At 39.1% G+C, this 21,349-nt stretch overlaps 3 protein-coding genes across 3 annotated transcripts in view; 1 reads left to right on the top strand and 2 right to left on the bottom strand.

Annotated features, from left to right (window-relative positions):
* LOC108281563 (keratin-associated protein 9-7-like) overlaps positions 1 to 9,668 on the bottom strand; it is an 18,481-nt gene extending 8,813 nt beyond the window's left edge. The window contains exons 1-3 of the mRNA XM_017497190.2: positions 9,613 to 9,668; positions 516 to 685; positions 188 to 404 (exon numbers count right to left, since the gene is read on the bottom strand). Of these exons, the coding sequence (XP_017352679.1) occupies positions 188 to 404; positions 516 to 685; positions 9,613 to 9,668 (443 nt within the window). The remainder of the gene's footprint in view (positions 1 to 187; positions 405 to 515; positions 686 to 9,612) is intronic.
* Positions 9,669 to 11,311: 1,643 nt separating this feature from the next.
* On the bottom strand, positions 11,312 to 12,623 carry LOC108281562 (keratin-associated protein 9-3). The gene is given in 1 exon segment (XM_037727333.1): positions 11,312 to 12,623. A coding segment is annotated over 1 exon segment (918 nt). The 5' UTR covers positions 12,590 to 12,623; the 3' UTR covers positions 11,312 to 11,671.
* Positions 12,624 to 17,112: 4,489 nt separating this feature from the next.
* LOC108281582 (keratin-associated protein 4-1) lies at positions 17,113 to 17,922 on the top strand. The gene has a single exon (XM_017497223.2). The coding sequence runs from the start codon at positions 17,155 to 17,157 to the stop codon at positions 17,608 to 17,610; it is 456 nt and encodes a 151-aa protein (XP_017352712.1). The 5' UTR covers positions 17,113 to 17,154; the 3' UTR covers positions 17,611 to 17,922.
* Positions 17,923 to 21,349: the final 3,427 nt, after the last annotated feature.

Here is a 21,349-nt window from a genome sequence, read left to right as displayed (position 1 = left end):
AAAAAAAAAAAAAAAAAAAATAGAAAGAAATAAATGGATATCTGGCTATTCTGATGATGGAAGTTTGTATTATGCGGGTAGTGATCTGTGGTAAGTTGATCAATAACTATAGGGCTGGCAGTCCCTAGACACACAGCAGGCTGGGCGGCAGCTGGGCTGGCAGCAGCTGGATCCACAGGTCTGGTCTAGGCAACCAGGCAGGAAGGCACACATGGGCTGGTAGCAGGTTCTCCTGCAGTACATGGGTGCACAGGAGCTGGGTTGGTAGCAGCTGGACCCACTGCCAGTTTGGCCATAACAGCTGGAGCTGCAGTAGGTGAGCTGGCAGCAGGGTGTGCTACAGCAGCTGGTCACACAGGCTGGTTGGCAGCAGGTGGTCCTGCAGCAGGTGGTCACACAGCAGGCTGGGCAGCAGGAGGGCTGGCAGCATCTGGATCCACAGCACTCGTTTAGGCAATCAGGCAGGCAGACACACGTGGGGTGGTAGCAGGTTATCCAGCAGTAGACAGGTGTACAGCAGCTAGGTCGACAGCAGGATGTATTGCAGCAACTGGGGCAGCAGCAAGACTGGCAGCAGCTGGACATGCAGCAGATGGGTTGGCAGCAGGTGGCCCTGAAGCAAGTCATAGGCTGGCAGCAAGGGGAGCAGCAGTGGGTAATGGTGTCAGGGGTGGAGAGTGGGTTCCTGTTCAGAGGTGAGTTTTCTAGAGCTTGATAACTCTATTCAATCTGAACGTTTTAGACATGGTACCCCAAAGTTTGGACCAATGAGCAGAACTTGTCTTTGATATTGTTTATGTGAATTTCTCTAGTCCATTGGGAAATGTTCCAGAGAGGAAGTTGTCTCTTCAGTGCTGTGAATTTTCTTTGAATAATTGATTTGTTTGCTTTTTTAATTGACAAATAACCATCAGAACTATTTTCCTGAACTGAGAAATGAATCATTCTCCCTATCAATTAAGCACTGATCCTCATTTTAAAAGCTAAGTACAGTATTTGGTCATCTAACAGATTCTATGTAGCTTGGTGAGATGTCAGGACCATTGTTAGTCACCATCTATTTTTCCTTATTGCTGTTTACTTTGGGAAGCACCTTTGAAATAGAAATGATGTTGAATCATGGTGATGACTTAAAAATCAAGTTTAGGGAGGCTTCTGATGCCACCTGCAATGTAGAAGCTAGCATAAGACTTATCTTCCTGCTATAAACAATAATAAAAGCTTTGTAAATATATGAAACAACTGTTTGCAGATATTAGATGACAGTGAGCTTTGTGTTATGGTTCTTGAAGGAAGATACATGGTGGGGGGGGGGAAGAAACAGATGGGTTTGTATATTTTCAAAATTGCAATGCCAGAAGAAATAGAGTCCGTATAGGGAGCAAGAAGAGAGAGACAAGCATTGAAGGAGTTTATCATAATTGCTTCTCTCAGTCTGAAATGTGATTTTGGATAGTTAAATTTTCTAAAGCTTGACCCAGGTAAAATTATCAATTATTTCTTTTAAAATAATACTATTTTTGTCTTGGTCAGGAGGTATTTATCTACCTAAAAATAAAAAATTTTCACATACATTATCTAGTTAGGGTTTTAAGATTTTTTTTTGGCCTTCAAGCTATTAATACACCTGGAATTGATTTTTTTTTCGTACATGATAAGTGATCGGAATCCAAGTTCATCTTTTCCATGGAACATTCTCAGCTTTATTGATGGATATGTTCTCATTTTCATCCAGGGTATTATTTATTTGTGTCTTCTTTATATATCTTGATCAATCTTGTCAGTGGTTTATCATTTATTAGTATTTTTTTTTTTTAGAAAAAGAAACAAATTTTGGCTTTGTTCATATTCTCTGTGATATCTTTGTTAACTAGTTCATCAATTTACATCTTATGTTTTTTGGCTGTTTTTCTTTTTCTTATTCACTAAGATGTACACTTAGTTCATTTATTGTTAGGTTTTATTCTTGTTTAATATTTAAATATTAAAGGCTACTTAAAGTGTATACATTTTATCACAGACCATTTTCATAGCACCCCACAAGTCTTGATATGTAATATTTTCATTATAATCCAGTGACACTTTTTTTCCTTTACATTGTAGATTCTTCCGTTTTGGTCTTCCAAGTCAGTATATCCTCTGTAATTTATCTCACTTATTGTGTACTTTAATGACTATATGCTCTGTTATTACTTTTGTATCTAATATTATGCTTGGTTGTGTCTCCTCCCCATCATACATGTTTATTTTTATTAATTTTTCATTTTTGAAATAATTTCATACTCTTAGAAAGTTGTAAACATAGTACAAAGGATTCCCATATGCCTTCACTAGATTCCTCAAATGTTAACATTTTACCATGCCTCTTTAACATTATTTCTATACATATAAGCGTTACTACTGTTGGTTTTTAAGAGTAAGTTGCAGTTAGAATTTCCTTTTATCACTAAATTCCGCTTTATCCCTACGTACTTCAGTGTGTGTTTCTTTGGTCACAGCCCAATGATTAAAACCAAAATCTTAACACTCATGCAGGATATTGTCTCTGGTTGGTTCTTACTCAGGTTGTGTTTTTTTTTTCTCTGTATTTGTCTATATTGATAATAGCTTCCCTTATGTCAAAATGTATTTATTATGTTTAGTTAAAACCCAGTTGAAGATTTGCAGACCGGGAAGATGGAGTGGGTATACTTTTCCACATTCTTCCTCCTAAGTACAACTACAAATTCTGGATATTATACATAAAGCAAACACAAGAGGACTCTGAAAGGTGGAGTGAAGAAAGAAGCCAGGCTAGAAAGCTCAGGGCTTAAGGAACAAGAAGTCTGGGTTTTCTTTTTGCTGCAAGTACTCTAGACATGGAGCCTGAGAAGCCTGCAACTCTGAAACTCTAATGGACGCGCGCGCGCACACACACACACACACACACACACACACACACACACAGTTCCAATAAACACCTATCTCTACCTAAAGGGTCAGAAAAGAGGTAGCTTGGCAAGAAGAAAAAATTTAGACGCTAACTGCTCTGCTCCGGAAGCAACTATGGCTTCACTGCCAATCATCCCAGTAAAAGCCGGGTGGGGACTAGACTTCCTTCCCTGAGAAGCTGTAATGAGTTTCCCCAACACTCCCACTGGGATAGTGAAAGAGAAGGCCAAGTAGGGCTGTGAAACTTTAATCTCTGCCAGTCAGTAATGACCCCCATCCCCAAAACACATAGACGCAGAGTGTCAGTGGAGACCATGTGGAGGGCCAGAGCTCTCATCTCTGCTCAGCAGTAATGAGGTGCTTCCCCACCTTGCTTGCCAGAACAGGGGGAATCGGGGAACTGATCTACTTTCATGTGACAGTAATGAGGCAGCCTCTATTCCCCATTCTCTCGCTAGAACAATGTAGCCAGCCAAAACAAAAGATTACATAAAATCCAGCCAAAACAAAAGATTACATAAAAAAGAGTTTCATAACATAATACAAATAGGGACAGGTACTAATAAAAAATCACTTAACACATAAAAACCAGGAGATATGTAACTGGATGAAAAAGACAATCATAAATGCCAATGTTGAGATGCCAGATATGTTACAATTATCTGACAAATATTTTAAAGCAATCATGATAAAAATAAATCAATAAGGCCAGGCATGGTGGCTCACACCTGTAATCCCAGCACTTTGGGAGGCTGAGGCGGGTGGATCATGAGGTCAAGAGATAAAGACTATCCTGGCCAACATGGTGAAACCCTGTCTCTACTAAAAATACAAAAATTAGCCAGTGTGGTGGCACACGCCTGTAATCCCAGCTACTCTGGAGGCTGAGGCAGGAGAATCGCTTCAACCCAGGAGGTGGAGGTTGCAGTGAGCCGAGATCACGCCACTGCACTCCAGGCTGGCGACAGAGCAAGACTTCGTCTAAAAAAAAGTCAATGAACAAAACATAGAGTGTATGTTTAAAATATACTTTAAAAAATGAAAGAGTAGAAAGTATCAAAAAGAAATAAAAGATATAATAAATAACTATATTGAATATCTATATGTAAATTTTGGAACTAAAAAATGCGATAACCAAAATAAAAACCTCAGTTGATGGCTCAATAGCAGAATGGAGATAAAAGAAAAGTATCAGTGAACTAGAAAATAAAACATTAGAAAATGTCCAACCCAAACAACAGAGAAAATATACTGAAGAAAAATTAAAAATTTAACAGAGCTTAAGGGACCTGTGGGACTAAAATAAAAGATGTAATATTCATCTCCCCAGAGTCCCAGAAGGAAAGCTGAAAAAGGGCAGGGCTGAAAAAGTGTTCAAAAGCAACATAGTTGAAAATCTCCCCAATTTAGCAAGAGACATAAACCTACAAATTCAACAAGGTAAGAAAATCCCAAATAGGATAAGCTCAAAGAAATTTGTGCAAACACACATAGTAGTTAACTTATGAAAAGTAAAGATAAAGTTGTAAATGCAATCAGAGAAAGAAACACCTTACCTTTAGAGGAAAACAATTAAAATTGCAGTGGATTTTTCATTATTTTTTTAAGTGTTGAAATAAAAGAACTATAAGCACAGAATCTTTTACCTGGTGAAAATATACGTCAGGAATGAAACATTCTCAGGAGAAAGAAAACAAAGATAATTTGTTGCTAGCAGGCTTATTCCAAAATATAGCTAAAGGAAATTCTATAAACAGAAAGGAAATGATAAAATAAGGACCTTGGAACATCAGAAAGGAAGAAAAATCACAGTAAGTAAAAATATGGGTAAGTATAGTAAACTTTCCTTCTCCTCTTGTGTTTTCTAAATCATTTTCACTTTGACAGCTAAAGTGAAAATTATAACACTGAGTGGTTCTAAATAAATGTAGTGCAAATATTTAAGAGAGAAACAGAGTAAAGTAAAGGGACATAAATGAAGTTAAGGTTTCTATACCTCAGTAGAACTGGTAAAAAAAAAAAAACAACACTAGTAAATGGTGATAAGTTGTATATACATATAAAATAACATCTACAGAAACAAATTTAAAAAGCTAAGCAAAGAGGTACCCTAAAAAACACTATAGATAAATCAAAATAGAGTTCTAAAAATGTTCAGTAAGCACACAGAAGTCAAAAAAATAGAGTACCAAAAGAAAAAAAAAACAGAGCAAACATAAAACAAAAATACAAAATGGCAGACTTGTGCTCTAATATGAATAATTACATTAAATGTCAATGGTTTAAATAAACCAATTTAAAGACAGATTGGCAGACTGTGTCAAAAAATATGTCCCAACCATATGCAATCTAAAAGAAACTCATTTTAAACATAATGATATAGGCAGGTTGAAATTAAAAAGATGGAAATTAAAATAAAATGTCATTTACAATCTCTGTAAAACATACTTAGGCATAAATTTAAAAAACATGTACAGGACTTATCACAGCAAAATTTAAAAAATAGATATCAATAAGATTTTTCCAAAATGTGTATAGAAAGACAAAAGAACTAGAATAGCTAAAACAATTTCAAAGAATAATGTGAAAGGAATCAATCTATTTAATTTCAAGATTTATGATGTAGCTACAGTAATCAAGGCTGTGTGATACTGGGGGAGGAATGGACAGCTAAATGAATGGATTGAAAAAAAGAACCTAGAAATAGACCTAAACAAATACAGTTGATGGGTTTGAACTGCACAGTTCCACCTATATGTGGATTTTCTGCTTCTGCCACTAATGAGACAGCAAGACCAACCCCTCCTGTTCCTCCTCCTCCGCAGCCTACTTGACATGAAGACAACCAGGATGAACACTTTTATGGTGATCCACTTCCACTTAATTAAGAGTAAATACATTTTCTCTTTCTTAATTTTTTTAATAGCATTTTCTTTTCTTCAACTTACTTTATTATAAAAATACAATATATAATACATATAACATACAAAATATGTGTTAATTGACTGTTCATTTTATTGGTAAATCTTCCAATCAACAGTAGGGTGTAAGTAGTTAAGTTTTGGGGGAGTCAAAAGTTACATGCAGATTTCTAGCTCTGTGGAGGTTTGCTGCTCCTAACCCTTGCATTGTTTAAGGGTTGACTGTATCCCTAACCAATTTTTGATAAATGTAAACCAACAATCAATGGAGGAAAGCTATCTCTTTAAACAAATTTTTCTAGAGCAATTAGACATCCAGAGGGGAAAAAACCCTGAAAATTAACTCAAAATGAATTACAAACTTAAATATAAAATGTAAAATTATAAAACTTTTAGAAAAAAATAGGAGAAAATCTTTAGCACGTAATATCCAAAAGTTCTTAGGTAGCACTGAAAACATGATCCATTAAAGAAAAATTAATAAATTGATTTCTAAAAATTATGTTCTGGCTAGATGTGGTGGCTCATGCCTGTAATCCTAGCACTTTGGGAAGCCAGGGCAGGCAGATCATGAGATCAGGAGTGTGAGACTAACATGGTGAAACCCTGTCTCTACTAAAAGTAAAATAAAAAAAAAATTAGCCAGGCATGGTGGCGGGGGGAAGGAGGGTGGCTCCTGTAATCCCAGCTACTAGCGAGGCTGAGGCAGGAGAATCACTTGAAACCAGAAGGCGGACGTTGCAGTGAGCAGAGATGATACCACTGCACTCCAGTCTGGGTGAAAGAACAAAACTCCGTCTAAAAAGAAAAAAATTATGTTCTGTAAAAGAATGAAAAGACAAGCTGCAAACTATACATGATACATATTTGCAAATCACATGTTTGACAAAGAACTAGAATCTAGAATATATAACTTTAAAAACTGAACAGTTAGAAAACAAACAGTAAAAGTACAGCATGAGCAAAAGACATGAAGAAATATTTCATGGAAGAAGATATACCGATGACGAATAAGCATGTGAAAAGATGTTCAACGTCATTAGCCCTTAGGGAAATGCAAACTAAAACCACGCTGAGCTAGCACACCTATCAGAACGGCTGAAATAAATGCTGGTGAGTGTGCAAAGAAACAAAAACACTTATACATATAAAATGGTGCAGACACTCTGGAAAACAGTTGACGCTGTTATTTAAAAATTCAACATGCTGGCCAGGCAAGGTGGCTCATGCCTGTAATCCCAGCACTTTGGAATCTGAGGCAGACAGATCACTTGAGATCAGGGATTCAAGACCAGCCTGGCCAACAGGGTAAAACCCCGTCTCTACTAAAAACACAAAAAATTAGCTGGGCATGGTGGTGCATGCCTGCAATCCCAGCTATTTGGGAGGCTGAGGTGGGAGAATCTTCGGAACCTGGGAGGTGGAGGTTGCAGTGAGCCCAAATCATGCCACTGCACTCCAGCCTGGGTGACAGAGTGAGACTCTTAAAAAAAATAATTAAACATGCAATTACCATACAACTCAGTAATTGTACTTGCTCACACAAAACTTTGTACATGAATGTTTATGGCTGTTTTGTAATGGTTTGAAACAGGAAGCAACCCAGAAATCCTTCAACATGTGGTCAAACTCTGGTAGATACATACCAGAGAATACTTCTCAGCAACAAAAAGGAAAAACTGTTCAAAAATCTGTTTCAATTTTCAGGGAATTATACTGTGTTGATAAAACCCATCTCAGAATGTTAAGTACTGTATGATGCCTTTTACAATCCTTGGTTGCCAGGTGTTAAGAAAGGAGCGGGTGTGGGAGGGAGGTGAGTGTGGCTATAAAAGAACAATGGAAAGATCGTTGTGGTGACAGAAATGTGTTGTACATTGGCTATGTCAATATCAGCATGATATGCTGGTGATGATGTTTTTCGGCAGTTTTGGGAGATGTTACTATTGGGGAAAACTGGGCAAAGAGTATATGGATTTCTTGTATCACATCTTACAACTGCATGCAAATCTCTGTTCTTTTAAAATAAAAGCTTTAATTATAAATTCAATTTAAGACAAGAAGAAATGTTTTTGTTTGTTTGTTTGGTTTTTTTTTTTTTTTTTTGAGGCTGAATCTTGCTCTGTCGCCCAGACTGGAGTGCAGTGGCACAATCTCAGCTCACTGCAACCTCCACCCCCCTGGTTCAAGCAATTCCCCTACCTCACCCTCCCGAGTAGCTGGGATTGAAGGTGCATGCCACCACGGCTGGCTAATTTTTTTGTGTTTTTAGTAGAGATGGGGTGGGGATGTTCACCATGTTGGCCAAACTGGTCTTGAATTCCTGATCTCAGGTAATCCACCTGCCTTGGCCTCCCAAAGTGCTGGGATTATAGGCATGAGCCACCGCACCCAGCTGAAAGAGTTTTAAGAAGCATTTTATCTTTAAAAGGCAGAAGAACATGGGTTTTGGAGGTTGGTCAAACATCTGACCACTTCCACTGTTACCATGAGATCATGCATCAGATAGAGCTGAGCAGTTTCTTCTTTTCTTTTTTTTTAAATTGTATTTCCATAAGTTTTTGGGGAACAGGTGGTATTTGGTTGCGTGAGTATGTTGTTTAGTGGTGATTTGTGAGATTTTGGTGCACCCATCACCCAAGTAGTATATACTGAACCCAATTTGTAGTCTTTTATCCCTCACCCCCTCCCATCTTTTCCCGAGTCCCCAAAGACCATTGTATCATTCTTACACCTTTGCATTCTCATAGCTTAGTTCCCACTTACAAGATTTTAGGTTTGTTTTTCCATTCCTGAGTTCCTTCACTTAAAATAATAGTCTCCAATTTCATCCAGATTGCTGTGAGTGCCATTAATTCATTCATTTTAATGGCTGAGTAATATTCCATCATATATACAACCGTTTCTTTATCCACTCTTTGACAGATGGCTATCTGGGCTGGTTCCATATTTTTGCAGTTGTGAATTGTGCTGCTATAAACATGCATGTGCAAGTATCTTCTTCGTATAATGAGTTCTTTTCCTCTAGGTAGATAACCAGTATTAGGATTGCTAGATCAAGTTGTAGTTCTACTTTTTGTTCTTTAAGGAATCTCCACACTGTTTTCCACAGTGCTTGTATTAGTTTAGATTCCCACCATAAGAAGCTTCTTAAATTAAAAAAAAAAAATCCTAACTTCCTGATGAATCTGGTTTCATAGTATCTGTACTCCATTCTGAGGGGACTTCAGATGTTGGCATGACTTTACTTCAGTATGTGTTTTAAAAAGGAAAGAAAAGTATGTGATAATATATGTGTGTATCTCTTGCCTCCCAATTTTCTCCATTGATCTGTATCTCTCATTTTACCAGGACTTCCCCCAAACAGCTTTGTTTTGGAAAGCAGAAAAATGTTGTATTATTTGTGCAACACATGCACGTTGCTTTAACTTCCTCAACACTGATTTCCTCAGCTTGAATGTGGAGCCACTAATACATACCTTTTGGGATTGTATGGGAATGAGAGAGAGTGTGGATGAAACAACTACCTCAATACTTAGTGTATAGCAGGGTCTCAGTAAATGTCAGTAACTCACCCATTCATTCCCCCTGTTGGAAAGTTTAATAACCTGGCAGAGAATTCCAGATACATCCTCTAGGAAGATCATACATCTGTCACATCTAGTGGTTAACTCACCGAAAGCACCTTTATGTCCTCTAAAGAAGGTGGCCACAGTCAAAACCTTTAAGTGTCATCCCAAAGCTGAATTAGACCTTATACTGCTGTGTCCCTTGGTTATTCTCTTCTTTACTCAGTTTCTCATCAGGTTCCTCCATTTGGGAACCAGCCTAATGCCCCTCTTGACTTTAAATAGTACATAATTTCCTCTCATTTTCTTCTTTCTACAATTTCTCCCTTTTTTTCTGAAAACTCTGATTTTGACTTCCTTTAGCACAATTGTCTTTTTTGTCTTCTTTATTTCACAGAACAAAGGAAGTTATTTTGTTTCCTTTTATGGTCCAGAGATTATGATTAGATCAAAGGACATAAGTCCATTGCATGGTAACCTTAATTCTTAGGACTCTGTACAAATTTATCTTCCCTTAACAAAGTTCATGTTAGGAAACAAAATTGCCCCAAAGTTTGGGAACCCAGGAAGCACGGTGCAATCTTGTGTGCTTTGCAAAGGTAATTCTTAATCCTAATTTCTGTTAAGATGAATGAAATGATACCCAGATGCTCAACCATGACAGCAAAGAGGAGGTTCCTCTTGGTGAGGGTAGGGCCAGGAACACCCGTTGTGCTCACACTAGTTGTTGGTGACAGATTCTTCAGTGGTGGGTCATAATCCAGAGATGCAAACCTCTTTCCATGGACTAGAACTCTTTTTAAAAATTTTGTTTATTTTTATTTTTTATTTTACTTGAAGTTCTGGGATACATGTGCAGAATATGCAGGTTTGTTACATAGGTATACATGTGCCATGGTGGTTTGCTGCACCTATCAACCCGTCGTCTAGGTTTTATGCCTCACATGCATTATGCGTTTGTCCTAATGTTCTACCTCTCCTTGTCCCCAACCCTTGACAGGCCCTGGTGTGTGATGTTCCCCTTACTGTGTCCATGTGTTCTCACTGTTCAACTCCCACTTATGAGTGAGAACATGCCATGTTTGGTTTTCTGCTCCTATGTTAGTTTACTGAGAATGATGACTTCCAGCTTCATCCATGTTCCTGCAAAGAACATGATCTCATTCTTTTTTATGGCTGCATAGTATTCCATGCATATGTGCCACATTTACAGAAATTACAGTATTCCTGTGTATGTGCCACATTTTCCCTGTCCAGTCTATCACTGATGGACATTTGGGTTCGTTCTAAGTCTTTGCTATTGTAAATTGTGCTGCAACAAGCATACATGTGGAGGTGTCTTTATAGTAGAATGGTTTATAATCCTTCCAGTATACACCCAGTAATGGGATTGCTGGATCAAATGGTATTTCTAGTTCTAGATCTTTGAGGAACAGCCATACTATCTTCCACAGTGGTTAAACTAACTTACACTCCGACCAACAGTGTAAAAGCATTCCTAGAGTTCTTAAAGGTGTCTCTAATGGTAGTAGAGGGGGAGAGTATCTGCTTCATAGATAGAAAAGTGTTTGCTTGAGAAGTGACTTAGAATGTCTTTCCTGCACTCAATCATCACTGTTGCATACATCTGTAGAAAAATGTTTTAAAAAGCAAAAGATCAAAGGACCTGGTCATTGGACCTTCTGTTAATTGGTAGTTGTATGGTAAGTCATTTTCTCAGCACTAAAATGTTTGCTCTGTCTAAGTTGTAGGTCATTGTGAGACTTGAACGAGATAATCAATATAAAGCAGAACTCAAAAGGAAGGCTTCATAAAGGAACTGCTGCAAACAAACAAATGAAACAAAATCATACCATAGAATGCAGGGTAATATAAATTTTATTAGGAAAGACTAGGTAGGGAGACAATTAAAAGCGATCACAAAAGAGTTTAGTAATCTGGCAGAAGTTACTAAATAAAATGCATATATCTAAAAGGATGATCATTATAGAGAGTTTTATATACAGTCATAAGAATTTTTTTTTAAGTTCCACAGGGGCAAAAGCTGATGATCACTTCCTGAGGCTGAGACCATGTATCCATATCAATTAGGTGGAGCTGACTGACCACCATCTGGTACATTAATCCAGAGGAAATAAAGAAGAATAAAATTAAAGAAAAGTAGACTGTATACCTTCAGTAGAATCCCAAGCATGGTAGAAAGAAGATGGTCACAAAGTTCTGTGTCAGAATGTTGTTTCTCAGAAAAGCTTAGCTGGACTCATTGCAGATTTGGCTACAGCAGCTGGACCCACTGCAGGTTGGCTGGCAACAGGGTGTGCTGCAGCAGCTGGTCACACAGGATGGTTGGCAGCAGGTGGGCTGGCAGCAGGTGGTTCTACAAGTGGTTTGACAGCATGTTGGGTGGCAGCAAGACTGGCAGTAGTTGGACCCACAGGTGGGCTGGTAGCACCTGGACCCACAGCAGGTGGGCTGGCAGCAGGATGTGCTGCAGCAGGAAGGCTAGCAGCAGCTGGTCACACAGGTGGGCTGGCAGCAGGTGGTCACACAGGTGGGCTGGCAGCAGGTGGTCCTGCAGCAGGTGTTTTGACAGCAAGTTGGGCGGCAGCAAGGCTGGCAACAGCTGGACACACAGCAGGAGGGCTGGCAGCAGGGTGTGCTGCTGCAGCTGGTCACACAGGTGGGCTTCCAGCAGGTGGTCTCACAGCAGGCTGGGCGGCAGCAGGGCTGGCAGCAGCTGGATCCACAGCTCTGGTTTAGGCAACCAGGCAGGCAGACACACGTGGGGTGGTAGCAGGTTCTCGTGCAGTACACAGGTGCACAGGAGCTGGTCTGGCCACAGCTGGTTTGGCCACAGCAGCTGGACCCGCAGCAGGTGGGCTGGCAGCAGGGTGTGCTGCAGCAGGAAGGCTGGCAACAGCTGGTCACACAGGTGGGCTGGCAGCAGCTGGTCACACAGGTGGGCTTCCAGCAGGTGGTCCTGCAGCAGGTGTTTTGACAGCAAGTTGGGCGGCAGCAAGGCTGGCAGCAGCTGGACACACAGCAGGAGGGCTGGCAGCAGGGTGTGCTGCTGCAGCTGGTCACACAGGTGGGCTTCCAGCAGGTGGTCCTGCAGCAGGTGGTCCTGCAGCACATAGGCTGGCAGCAAGGGGAGCAGCAGTGGGTCATGGTGTCAGGGGTGGAGGGCGGGCTCCTGTTCAGAGGTGAGTTTCCCAGGATCTGATGACCTCCTCTAATCTGGATCTTTTATACACTGGTTCCCAAATTTGGGACCAATGAGCAGAATTTTCCTGGTTATTATTTATGACATTATTTTTCATGACCTATAGGGAATTGCCCCGGGAGGAAGTGTTTTTTAAGTGTTATGAGTCTTCTGAAAATAAATTATTGTTCTACTTAACAATAGAAAACCCATAAGAACTTATTTCCAGATGGGAGAGAGGTGATCAACATCAATAGCATCATTTAATTATAAAGTATATATTTTTATTTATTATTATTTTATTGTTATTTTAGAAACAAGGTTTTGCTCTGTCACTCAGGCTGCTGTGCAGTGGTGTGATCATAGCTCATCGTGGCCTTGAACTCCTGGACTCAAGCGATTCTCCCACCTCAGCTTCCCAGAGTGATGAGATTACAGGAATGAGCCACTGTGCCTCCCCTGAACTGTCATTCTTTAAGACAGTGTACATTGACTGATCCCTGACAACTGACACTAACCTGAAGAGGCCAGAACTATTGTCACCACCTACTTTTTCTGTCCAGCACTAGAACATGTTGATTAAGTCAAGGTGACAAATGTAAACCATATTTTAAAATATTTTGAGTTACAATTTATATTTTATGAAATTTTTCATCTGTGTCACACAAACACAGATTCAGTGATGGTAATTCTAATAGTAACAGCAACTCCACTTGGGTGTCCCATTCCCTGCAACGAGGGACTGGGCTCAATTGTAATTGACATAATCTTTTCCATGCTGAGCTCCACATCTGTTGATGGCCCTGAGTACAAACATACCTGGGTACATCATGTTTACATTTAGAGGTGAAAAGAAAAGTTTAAAAACAGTTAGTCTGACAACTAAAATATTTTGCTTTGAATCTGCAGTTGAAAAATACAAACACCATTTTGTGTTTTAAATGCAGGAACAAAAGGGACGAGAATGACTCCATCATGTGTATTAATGGGGAAAAGACAGAAAAAGTTGCACAATATTTTGGATGCTTAGCAATTTCCACATCTGGCTTATCTTTGGAAATAGTCTCTTATTTTCACTGGCAACAAAATGGTCTTTTGATACAACTTGATTTGTTCTGACTAAAATTGTGGCTAGGAATTTCTGCCATCTCTGCTGCTGAGGCAACCTGACCTTAGGTGCAAAGGTGGACACAGCCCCTGTTTGCTGGTCCAGTATATGGGTAATGGCATTGCCAGTTCATCCTGTAAAGTGATCTGGTGCAGTTCATTGAGTCAAAATGAAGTTATAGTGAAGGAAGGGATGGTGCAGAGTATTTTTTGCTTGTGTCTCCATCCCGAGAATGGGTCTGGCACGTAGTAGGAACAAAAATATGGTTATTGAACGAAGAACTGTACATTTACTAGCCTTTTTTTTTTTTTTTTGAGATGGAATCTTACTTGCCTCACTCTGTTGCTCAGGCTGGAGTGCAGTGGCGTGATCCTGGTTCACTACAACCTCTGCCTCCTGGGTTCTAGCGATCCCCCTGCCTCAGCCTGCTGAGTGGCTGGGACTGCAAGCATGTGCCACTATTCCAGGCTAATTTTTTGTATTTTTACTAGAGATGGGCTTTCACCATATTGGCCAGGCTGGTCTCAAACTCCTGACCTCAGGTGATTCACCACCTGCCTCAGACTCCCAAAGTGCTGGGATTACAGGCATGAGCCACTGCATCAGCCCTAGCTTGAAAATTTGAACTAACAACCATTTGTAATAGAACTGGAGAATTAGGACATTGGTTTGGAAAAGAAACAGAATGAGTAATTCTATTGTGAACAAGTTAAATTGGAAGCCATGTGCCTTAAATATGTTTTAGCTTCTTCATAATTTGCAAGTGTGCTAGGGTCTGATTTTTTTGGTATTAATTTCCGACAGAAAATTAAATGGTTGGAACACAAAAGAATGACTTGTCCTATGCTCAGAATATCAAATAACACTCTGAAAAGAATACGAGAGAATGGATGAGATGATACTAAAACAAAAAAGGAAGAAAAATGGTGCCTTTAGGGATAACTAGCTGATTAAATGAAAATTATCTTTAAAAACCAAGGCTAACTGTCACAATGTCATGCTTCAGTCAGAATATCTGATAATTTCTCTTTAAGTAAGATAAACAATATCAAGAAAATAACCCAGGGCATGGTGATGGCAAGTCCTCAGCAGAGTAGAGAAGGAAGCTAGGAAGGAAGAAGGCTTATGAACTCTAGTACATTATGCTACTGAAAACCCACACCCAGAATCTCCACTGTTGTCAGCTCCTGCTGTGGCTCCTTCTGCTCCCACCAGAGGCGTGGTTAAGACCTCTGCCAAGAGATCTGCTGCTGTTCCAGCTTCTGCCAGACCCCATGCTGCAGGACCACTTGCTGTGGCCACAGGTTCTGTGGGTTCAGTTGCTACCATCCAGTCTGAGCCAGACCACCAATCTCCTGTGGATCCTCGTGTTGAATTTCATTCCTGACCACCAGCCTGAATCAACCACCATGTTGAAAACACAGTCCTTTTAAGGAGAAGGGGTATCTCTAAGCTGTCTTCCCTGCGTTCAGACAGAGAGGGCTAACTAAACAAACAAATGACCATAGAACCGTGGCTCAATTAGACCAGAATCCCAAGCCTATGATACCTGTACTTGCTTTGACCTTGATAGTGACTTCCTTATGATACATTAATTATGTCCGCAAAAATATTAATATTCTTATTGTCATAGGCAGTTGGGCCACATTCAAACTAAGTACAAAAAACCTATTATAAATAGACAAGAAAATGATAGAACCTCAATCATAGCAGACACTTTAACACACTATTTCAAAAACGGTCATTTGAAGAAGAAAAATAAGGATATGGGGAATCTGAGTAAAATCATTATCTAGATGCAATGGATATTTTTATGCCATCTTATGCCTAATAAATTTAATTTTCATAATTTTCATATATACCCCCAAATAGTTATAAAATATGTCCATAAAAATATTCTAAATATGTTCTTGTATCCTTCCTTCCACCCCCTCTTCCCTCTTTCCTCTTTCCTGAATAATTCAGACTAAAGGGAAAGTGGGTGTCCACCTGGGATAGGTATGGCCTAAAGAAATAACATTTTAAATTTCTTTTTAAAAAATTAACATAAGCTTGAACTTATAGAAAAATTGCAAGAATAGGTCAAAGAGGTTTTTTCTTTATGATAAAAAGAAAGTGATGCTTCACGGCCTCTAGGCACTAGTGTGTGTTTCCTCCATCAAAGGCTTTCCCCTCCATAACCGCAACAGAATTTAAAATCAGGCTTTCACTCTTGCAAACAATTTTGCAAAGAATATCCTTGAACTTATATCTTGGAGCATATGTATAGGTGCATCTGTGGGATACATTTCAAGAAGTGAAACTGCTCAATCAAAACACATGCACCTTTCAAAATATGGTAAATTAATTTAAGATACTGTTACATTTAAGATTCTGTTAATTACTATCTAAAGAAGTTGCCTCAACTTAGATCCTTGCCAAATGTGTATTAAAATGTCAATTTCCTTAGACTTTCACTAATTTATTAAAGTTTTTAAACTTAAATATTTTACATTTGTCATTACAAATGCAAGTATTCACTGCCATATCCCCAGAGCATACAGTAGAACCTGGCACACTGTAGGTATTCAGTAGATGGTTTGATTAATGAATAAATTGTTCAATTAAAATGCTTAAATTATGAGTGAGTCTAAGTATCTTTCAAAAGCTCAAAATGCATTTAAATTTCTTTTTTTAGTGAAATGATTATTCATATCTTTTACTCAATTTTCTGTTTGGTTGTTAGTTTTTTCTCATTGGGTTGTAAGAGGTATTCGTGCATTAAGAAAATTAGCTCATTTATTTTTAGATTGGCTAAGATGTTATTATTTGTTTCCAATTTGCCTTTTAGCCTTCTTTTTCAATCAGGCATTTAAATTTTTTTCTGTTGTAATTTTTTTCAATCCTTTTCTTCATTGTCATTAAGTTTTTCTGTATTGAAATCCACTCCACTTCTAATATTTTAAGACAATTTCTACTGTTTTCTTCTAGTAGTTTCACAGTTTCTTTTTCTCAGAAGAAACTTTAGGAAACAAGAAACATCATTTGAGGACTGGTGTGAGACACAAAGTTTTCAGGATGACACGCAGAATGCTGAGTTCCAAGTGACAGCCTGTCACCTGACAACCGACTGGATGAGTAAGATGACAAGTCTTTGAAATTAGACAACACATATAAGAAGACGAGGGAGGAGGAAAGACTGGATTGGCTAAACCCTAACACAGAGAAACAATTAAAGTACATTCTTTTTTACAGATTTTCCCCACAATTAACTAACTTGATAATTGTATATCTATTAAGATAAACAATAACAAGGAAATAGCTTTTACGTTGTGACATCAGTCCCTCCACTGAGTATAAAAGCGGACATGGGATAAGGGGACTCCCACATTTGGAAAACTTACCATCTTGGAAACCTACCCAGAACCCCCACCCTCTGACACCATGGTTAGCTCTTGGGGCTCTTTCTGCTCTGACCAGGGCTGTGATCAAGGCCTCTGTCAAGAGACCTGCTGCTGCCCCAGCTGCTGCCAGACCACCTGCTGCCGCCCATCCTGCTCTCAGACTACCTGCTGCCAGACCACTTGCTGTCGCCCCAGCTGTGGTGTGTCCAGTTGCTGCCGCCCAGTCTGCTGTCAGACCACTTGCTGTCGCCCCAGCTGCTGCCGCCCAGTCTGCTGTCAGACCACTTGCTGTCGCCCCAGCTGCTGCCGTCCAGTCTGCTGTCAGACCACCTGCCGCCCCAGCTGTGGTGTGTCCAGCTGCTGCCGTCCACTCTGCTGCCAGACCACCTGCCTCCCCAGCTGTGGTGTGTCCAGCTGCTGCCGCCCAGTCTGCTGTCAGACCACCTGTTGCCGTACAACTTGCTGCCACCCCAGCTCCTGTGGGTCCTCCTGTTGAACCTCATATTGGACTATCAACCATAAGCCAGCTACCATCATATCAATATGAAAGTGTCATTCATACTGACTTGTCCGAGTGCTAAATGGCGATCATCTTTATTATCTTGTTATCCCACTAAGCAGGTGATGAAAGGGCATCTATCTACATTTAACACCACTCATTTTTCCTGTGGGTCTCTTTCTAGCATTCAGACCTCAAATGCATGATGCAGTGAGACTAAACCTCTGAGTCTCTGACTGTTACACTTGCTTTGACCTTCAAAATTACATGTTAACTGTTCTTCAATAAATGTTATCTTAATATCAGAAATTATTTTCTCTTTTTTCAATTATTTTTGAGAATTGGTTGTCATTTTATTTTTCAGCATTATTTCTCTCAAGACAAAGACAAGTTTCAGTTTCTATGGCTAGGAAGGAAAACTGATTTTGTAAATATAATCTAATGCCTGTATTATAGAAAAGACTATTAATTTTTCGAAGTAAGATAACTCACTGTATTTAACTAATGAAAATTTCTTATTCAATCAATAAAATGATTGATCGCCTGTCATGTTAATTGCACTGTTGGGCTCTGGAGATCACATCAAGATTTGTGAGGCCGCAGATCATATAATTATACCTACACTAATACCTAAAGTTAAATGCTACCTCAAGGCTTTATTATTCTGGAATCTTATCATCCCCATTACTCCTGGAAAGCTTAGTTCTGTAACAAAACTTACTATCACAAATTTTGCCTTTATGAAACAGACACTACTAAATTTCTCATTGATGCTGGTGACTCTCTTACCTGCTCATTCTTTACTGCCTTAGTAAATAGAGTATCTCCAAGGCTCACCCTGGAAACACAGTCAGCTGCTTGGCCTTAAGACCAGAGCTATTTTAGTACTTCCACTTCTCTGTGCCTTTTGATCTCTTCTTCTTCCATGGGCTGTTACCAGAGAAATCTATACTAGTTATCTACTGTTGCCTTATATTATCACTTCACAACTTAGCAGCTTAAAACAACACACATTATCTCACAGTTTCTTTGGATCAAGAATTCAGGCATGCCTTACCTATGTTTTCTACCTCATAGTGTTTTCCAAGGCTGTAATCAAGGGGTCCGCTGTCACTAGAGTCTCATCTAAAGCCTCAACTAAGAAGGATCTGCATCCAGGCTCAAGTATGTGGTTGTTGACAGGATTCAGCTCCCAAGGACCATTGGAAGGAGCCTCGGTTCCTTGTAGGCTGTTGGATGGAGGCTGTCTTCAAGTTGTTCCCACATGGATCTCTGTCTCTCATAGCAGCTGGCTTCATCAAACGCAATGAGAGACAGCATGAGAGCAAAGCGGAGTTGGCCAACAAGAAGAAAGTGACAATCTTTTGTACAATAACTTAATCATTCAATGTACCATATGCTGTTGGCTAGAAGTAAGTTACTCAAAGGGTTGAAATTACATAAGACCATCAACACTAGGATGTGGAAATAATGGGGCTAACTTAGAGGCTGCTGCCCCAGCTCTTGCACAATATTGAGCAAGATAATCAAAACACAAAATACACGTAGTATGAATCCATTTATATTAAATTTTAAAATGTGGAAAAATATACTGTATTTTTAGGGATGCATGTCTAGGTTGAAAAACTATAAAAAATACAGTAGAAAGATTTATAATCAGAATAGTGATTACCTCTAGAATGGAGGGAGGGAAGGAGATACAGTCAAGAAAAGACATACAGGAGCACATCTTATTTGATGACAAGATTCTACTTCTTGATAAAGGCTTTGGGTACATACATGCTTGCTTAATAACTATTAATTAATATATGTATTTTATTCATTTCTAGTATATATGTGTTTTTCATTTAAAACATTTTTTAAAATTTAAGTGAACTGAAATACTTATCCTGTTTAAAAGTCATGATTAGATGAAGCAGTGATTAAAGATAGTTTAGAACAAGGAGATATTTCATGAATGGCATATGGGTATTTATATTATTTTAAATATTGCTCTAATTACAAATACCACTTCATACCAAGTCTCTAAAAAAGGCTCACAGCTCCACATGGCTGGGGAGGCCTCATAATCATGGCAGAAGGTAAAGGAGGAGCAAAGGCACCTCTTACATGGCAGAGGGCAAAAGAGCAGGTGCAAGGGAACTGGTCTTTATAAAACCATAAGATCTCATGAGACCTCCTCACTATCATGAGAACAGCATGGGAAAAACAAGCCCCCATGATTCAATTACCTCCTGCCAGGTCCCTCCCATGACACTACGACACCATGACACATGGGGAGTATGGGAGCTACAATTCAAGATGAGATTTGGGTGGGGACACAGCCAAATGATATAATTCTCTATCTTGATAGCTATGGGAGTTACATGGATGTATCCATTTATAAAACTCATCAAATAGTACATTTAGGATTTGTTCATTTTAGTGTATGTAAATTTTATAATATAATAAAAATAGATACAAACTAAATTAAAATATTTATGAATAAATCCACAAAATTGTCATGTTTGATAATTTGCTCTGAGTCTTTAATTAAACTATGATGAGCTCCTTTGATGTTACTTTACCACAGTATAATACAGTTTGTGTGTGTGTGTGTGTGTGTGTGTGTTCCTTCCTGTAAACCATGAACTCCCCTGAAGGAAATCAAATTTGTTATCCCAATGGCTGGCAACTTGAATCTCTCAGATTATCCATTTAACATCTCTTTTCTATAAACAAAGCAGGACCTGGAGCCAGGTGCTTCTGTAAATCTTGAATGAACAGAATAAAGCAGGAGGTGTCTGTGTGTGGTCACTGAACCCTCAAGTAGGCCTCGTAAACTGTGTTTTGACAAGCCCTCCAGGTGACTCTGAGGCATGCCTGAGTTTGTCCACTACTAATTAGAGGATAAGGCAAAATCTTCATTCAGTAAGCTGGAATTTGCTCAAGTCTTCCAACATTTCAGATTGATCGAAAAAAATGAGTTTTGTAATTTCCCAGCACTGGAACTCAGTTCTGATACCATGCCAGTTCTGATCATTCAATATTTTTGCTGTAATGAAGAATATTCAAAATTTAAAATGAAAGGAGGAATAAAAATGAGGTTATGTCTTCTAGAGTCCAAGAGACCAGCTGGAGAGACGTGACAGAAACTTGTAAGACGCCAAGTAGGAACTTAAGAAACTGTGACCTTTTAGTAACACCAGCTATCCAGATAAATAGCCTACCAGGATTTAAGGATATAGGACAGGACCCAAAGTTTGAAACACCCAGGGAAACCCCTTCCGGTGTAGAGGCTGTCAAGGTCAAATAGAGGAAGAGCTCTCTCTTTCCTCATTGCTCAGAATGACACACAAAATAGGACCTTTTCTTCTTGTCCCAGGCCAGTTGCCACACTGAGCAGAGGGGCTTTCCTCTCCCTTGGTCATTGGAAGAAATGCATAATTGGTAGTGTAACTGACTAAATCTCATTCTGGCAGGGAGTACAGGAAAAGAGAGTAAGAAATGTAATTCCAAATGCAAAGTATCATTTGACCTGTGCGGAGGAAGAGGAAGATAATTTGGTTTAGAATATGCCATCAAGGTGAGAATCAAGGAAAAGTAGATGGTATAGATCTTGTTACATCTGGACAAGAATATTTTCTTCCCAGTGATTTAAAACCATTAAATGGACAAATATTATTGTGTAGTCTGATAATTATTTAGCAATTAAAGAAATAAAAACAAGAAAAAGATAGTGACAACAGGAAACTGG

This window comes from Cebus imitator, unplaced genomic scaffold (genome assembly GCF_001604975.1).
Source record: "Cebus imitator isolate Cc_AM_T3 unplaced genomic scaffold, Cebus_imitator-1.0 Scaffold228, whole genome shotgun sequence".
In the NCBI taxonomy this organism is placed as follows: domain Eukaryota; kingdom Metazoa; phylum Chordata; class Mammalia; order Primates; family Cebidae; genus Cebus; species Cebus imitator.
Note: the sequence above shows the minus strand (reverse complement) of the source record. Positions and strands in the feature narration are given on the sequence as shown.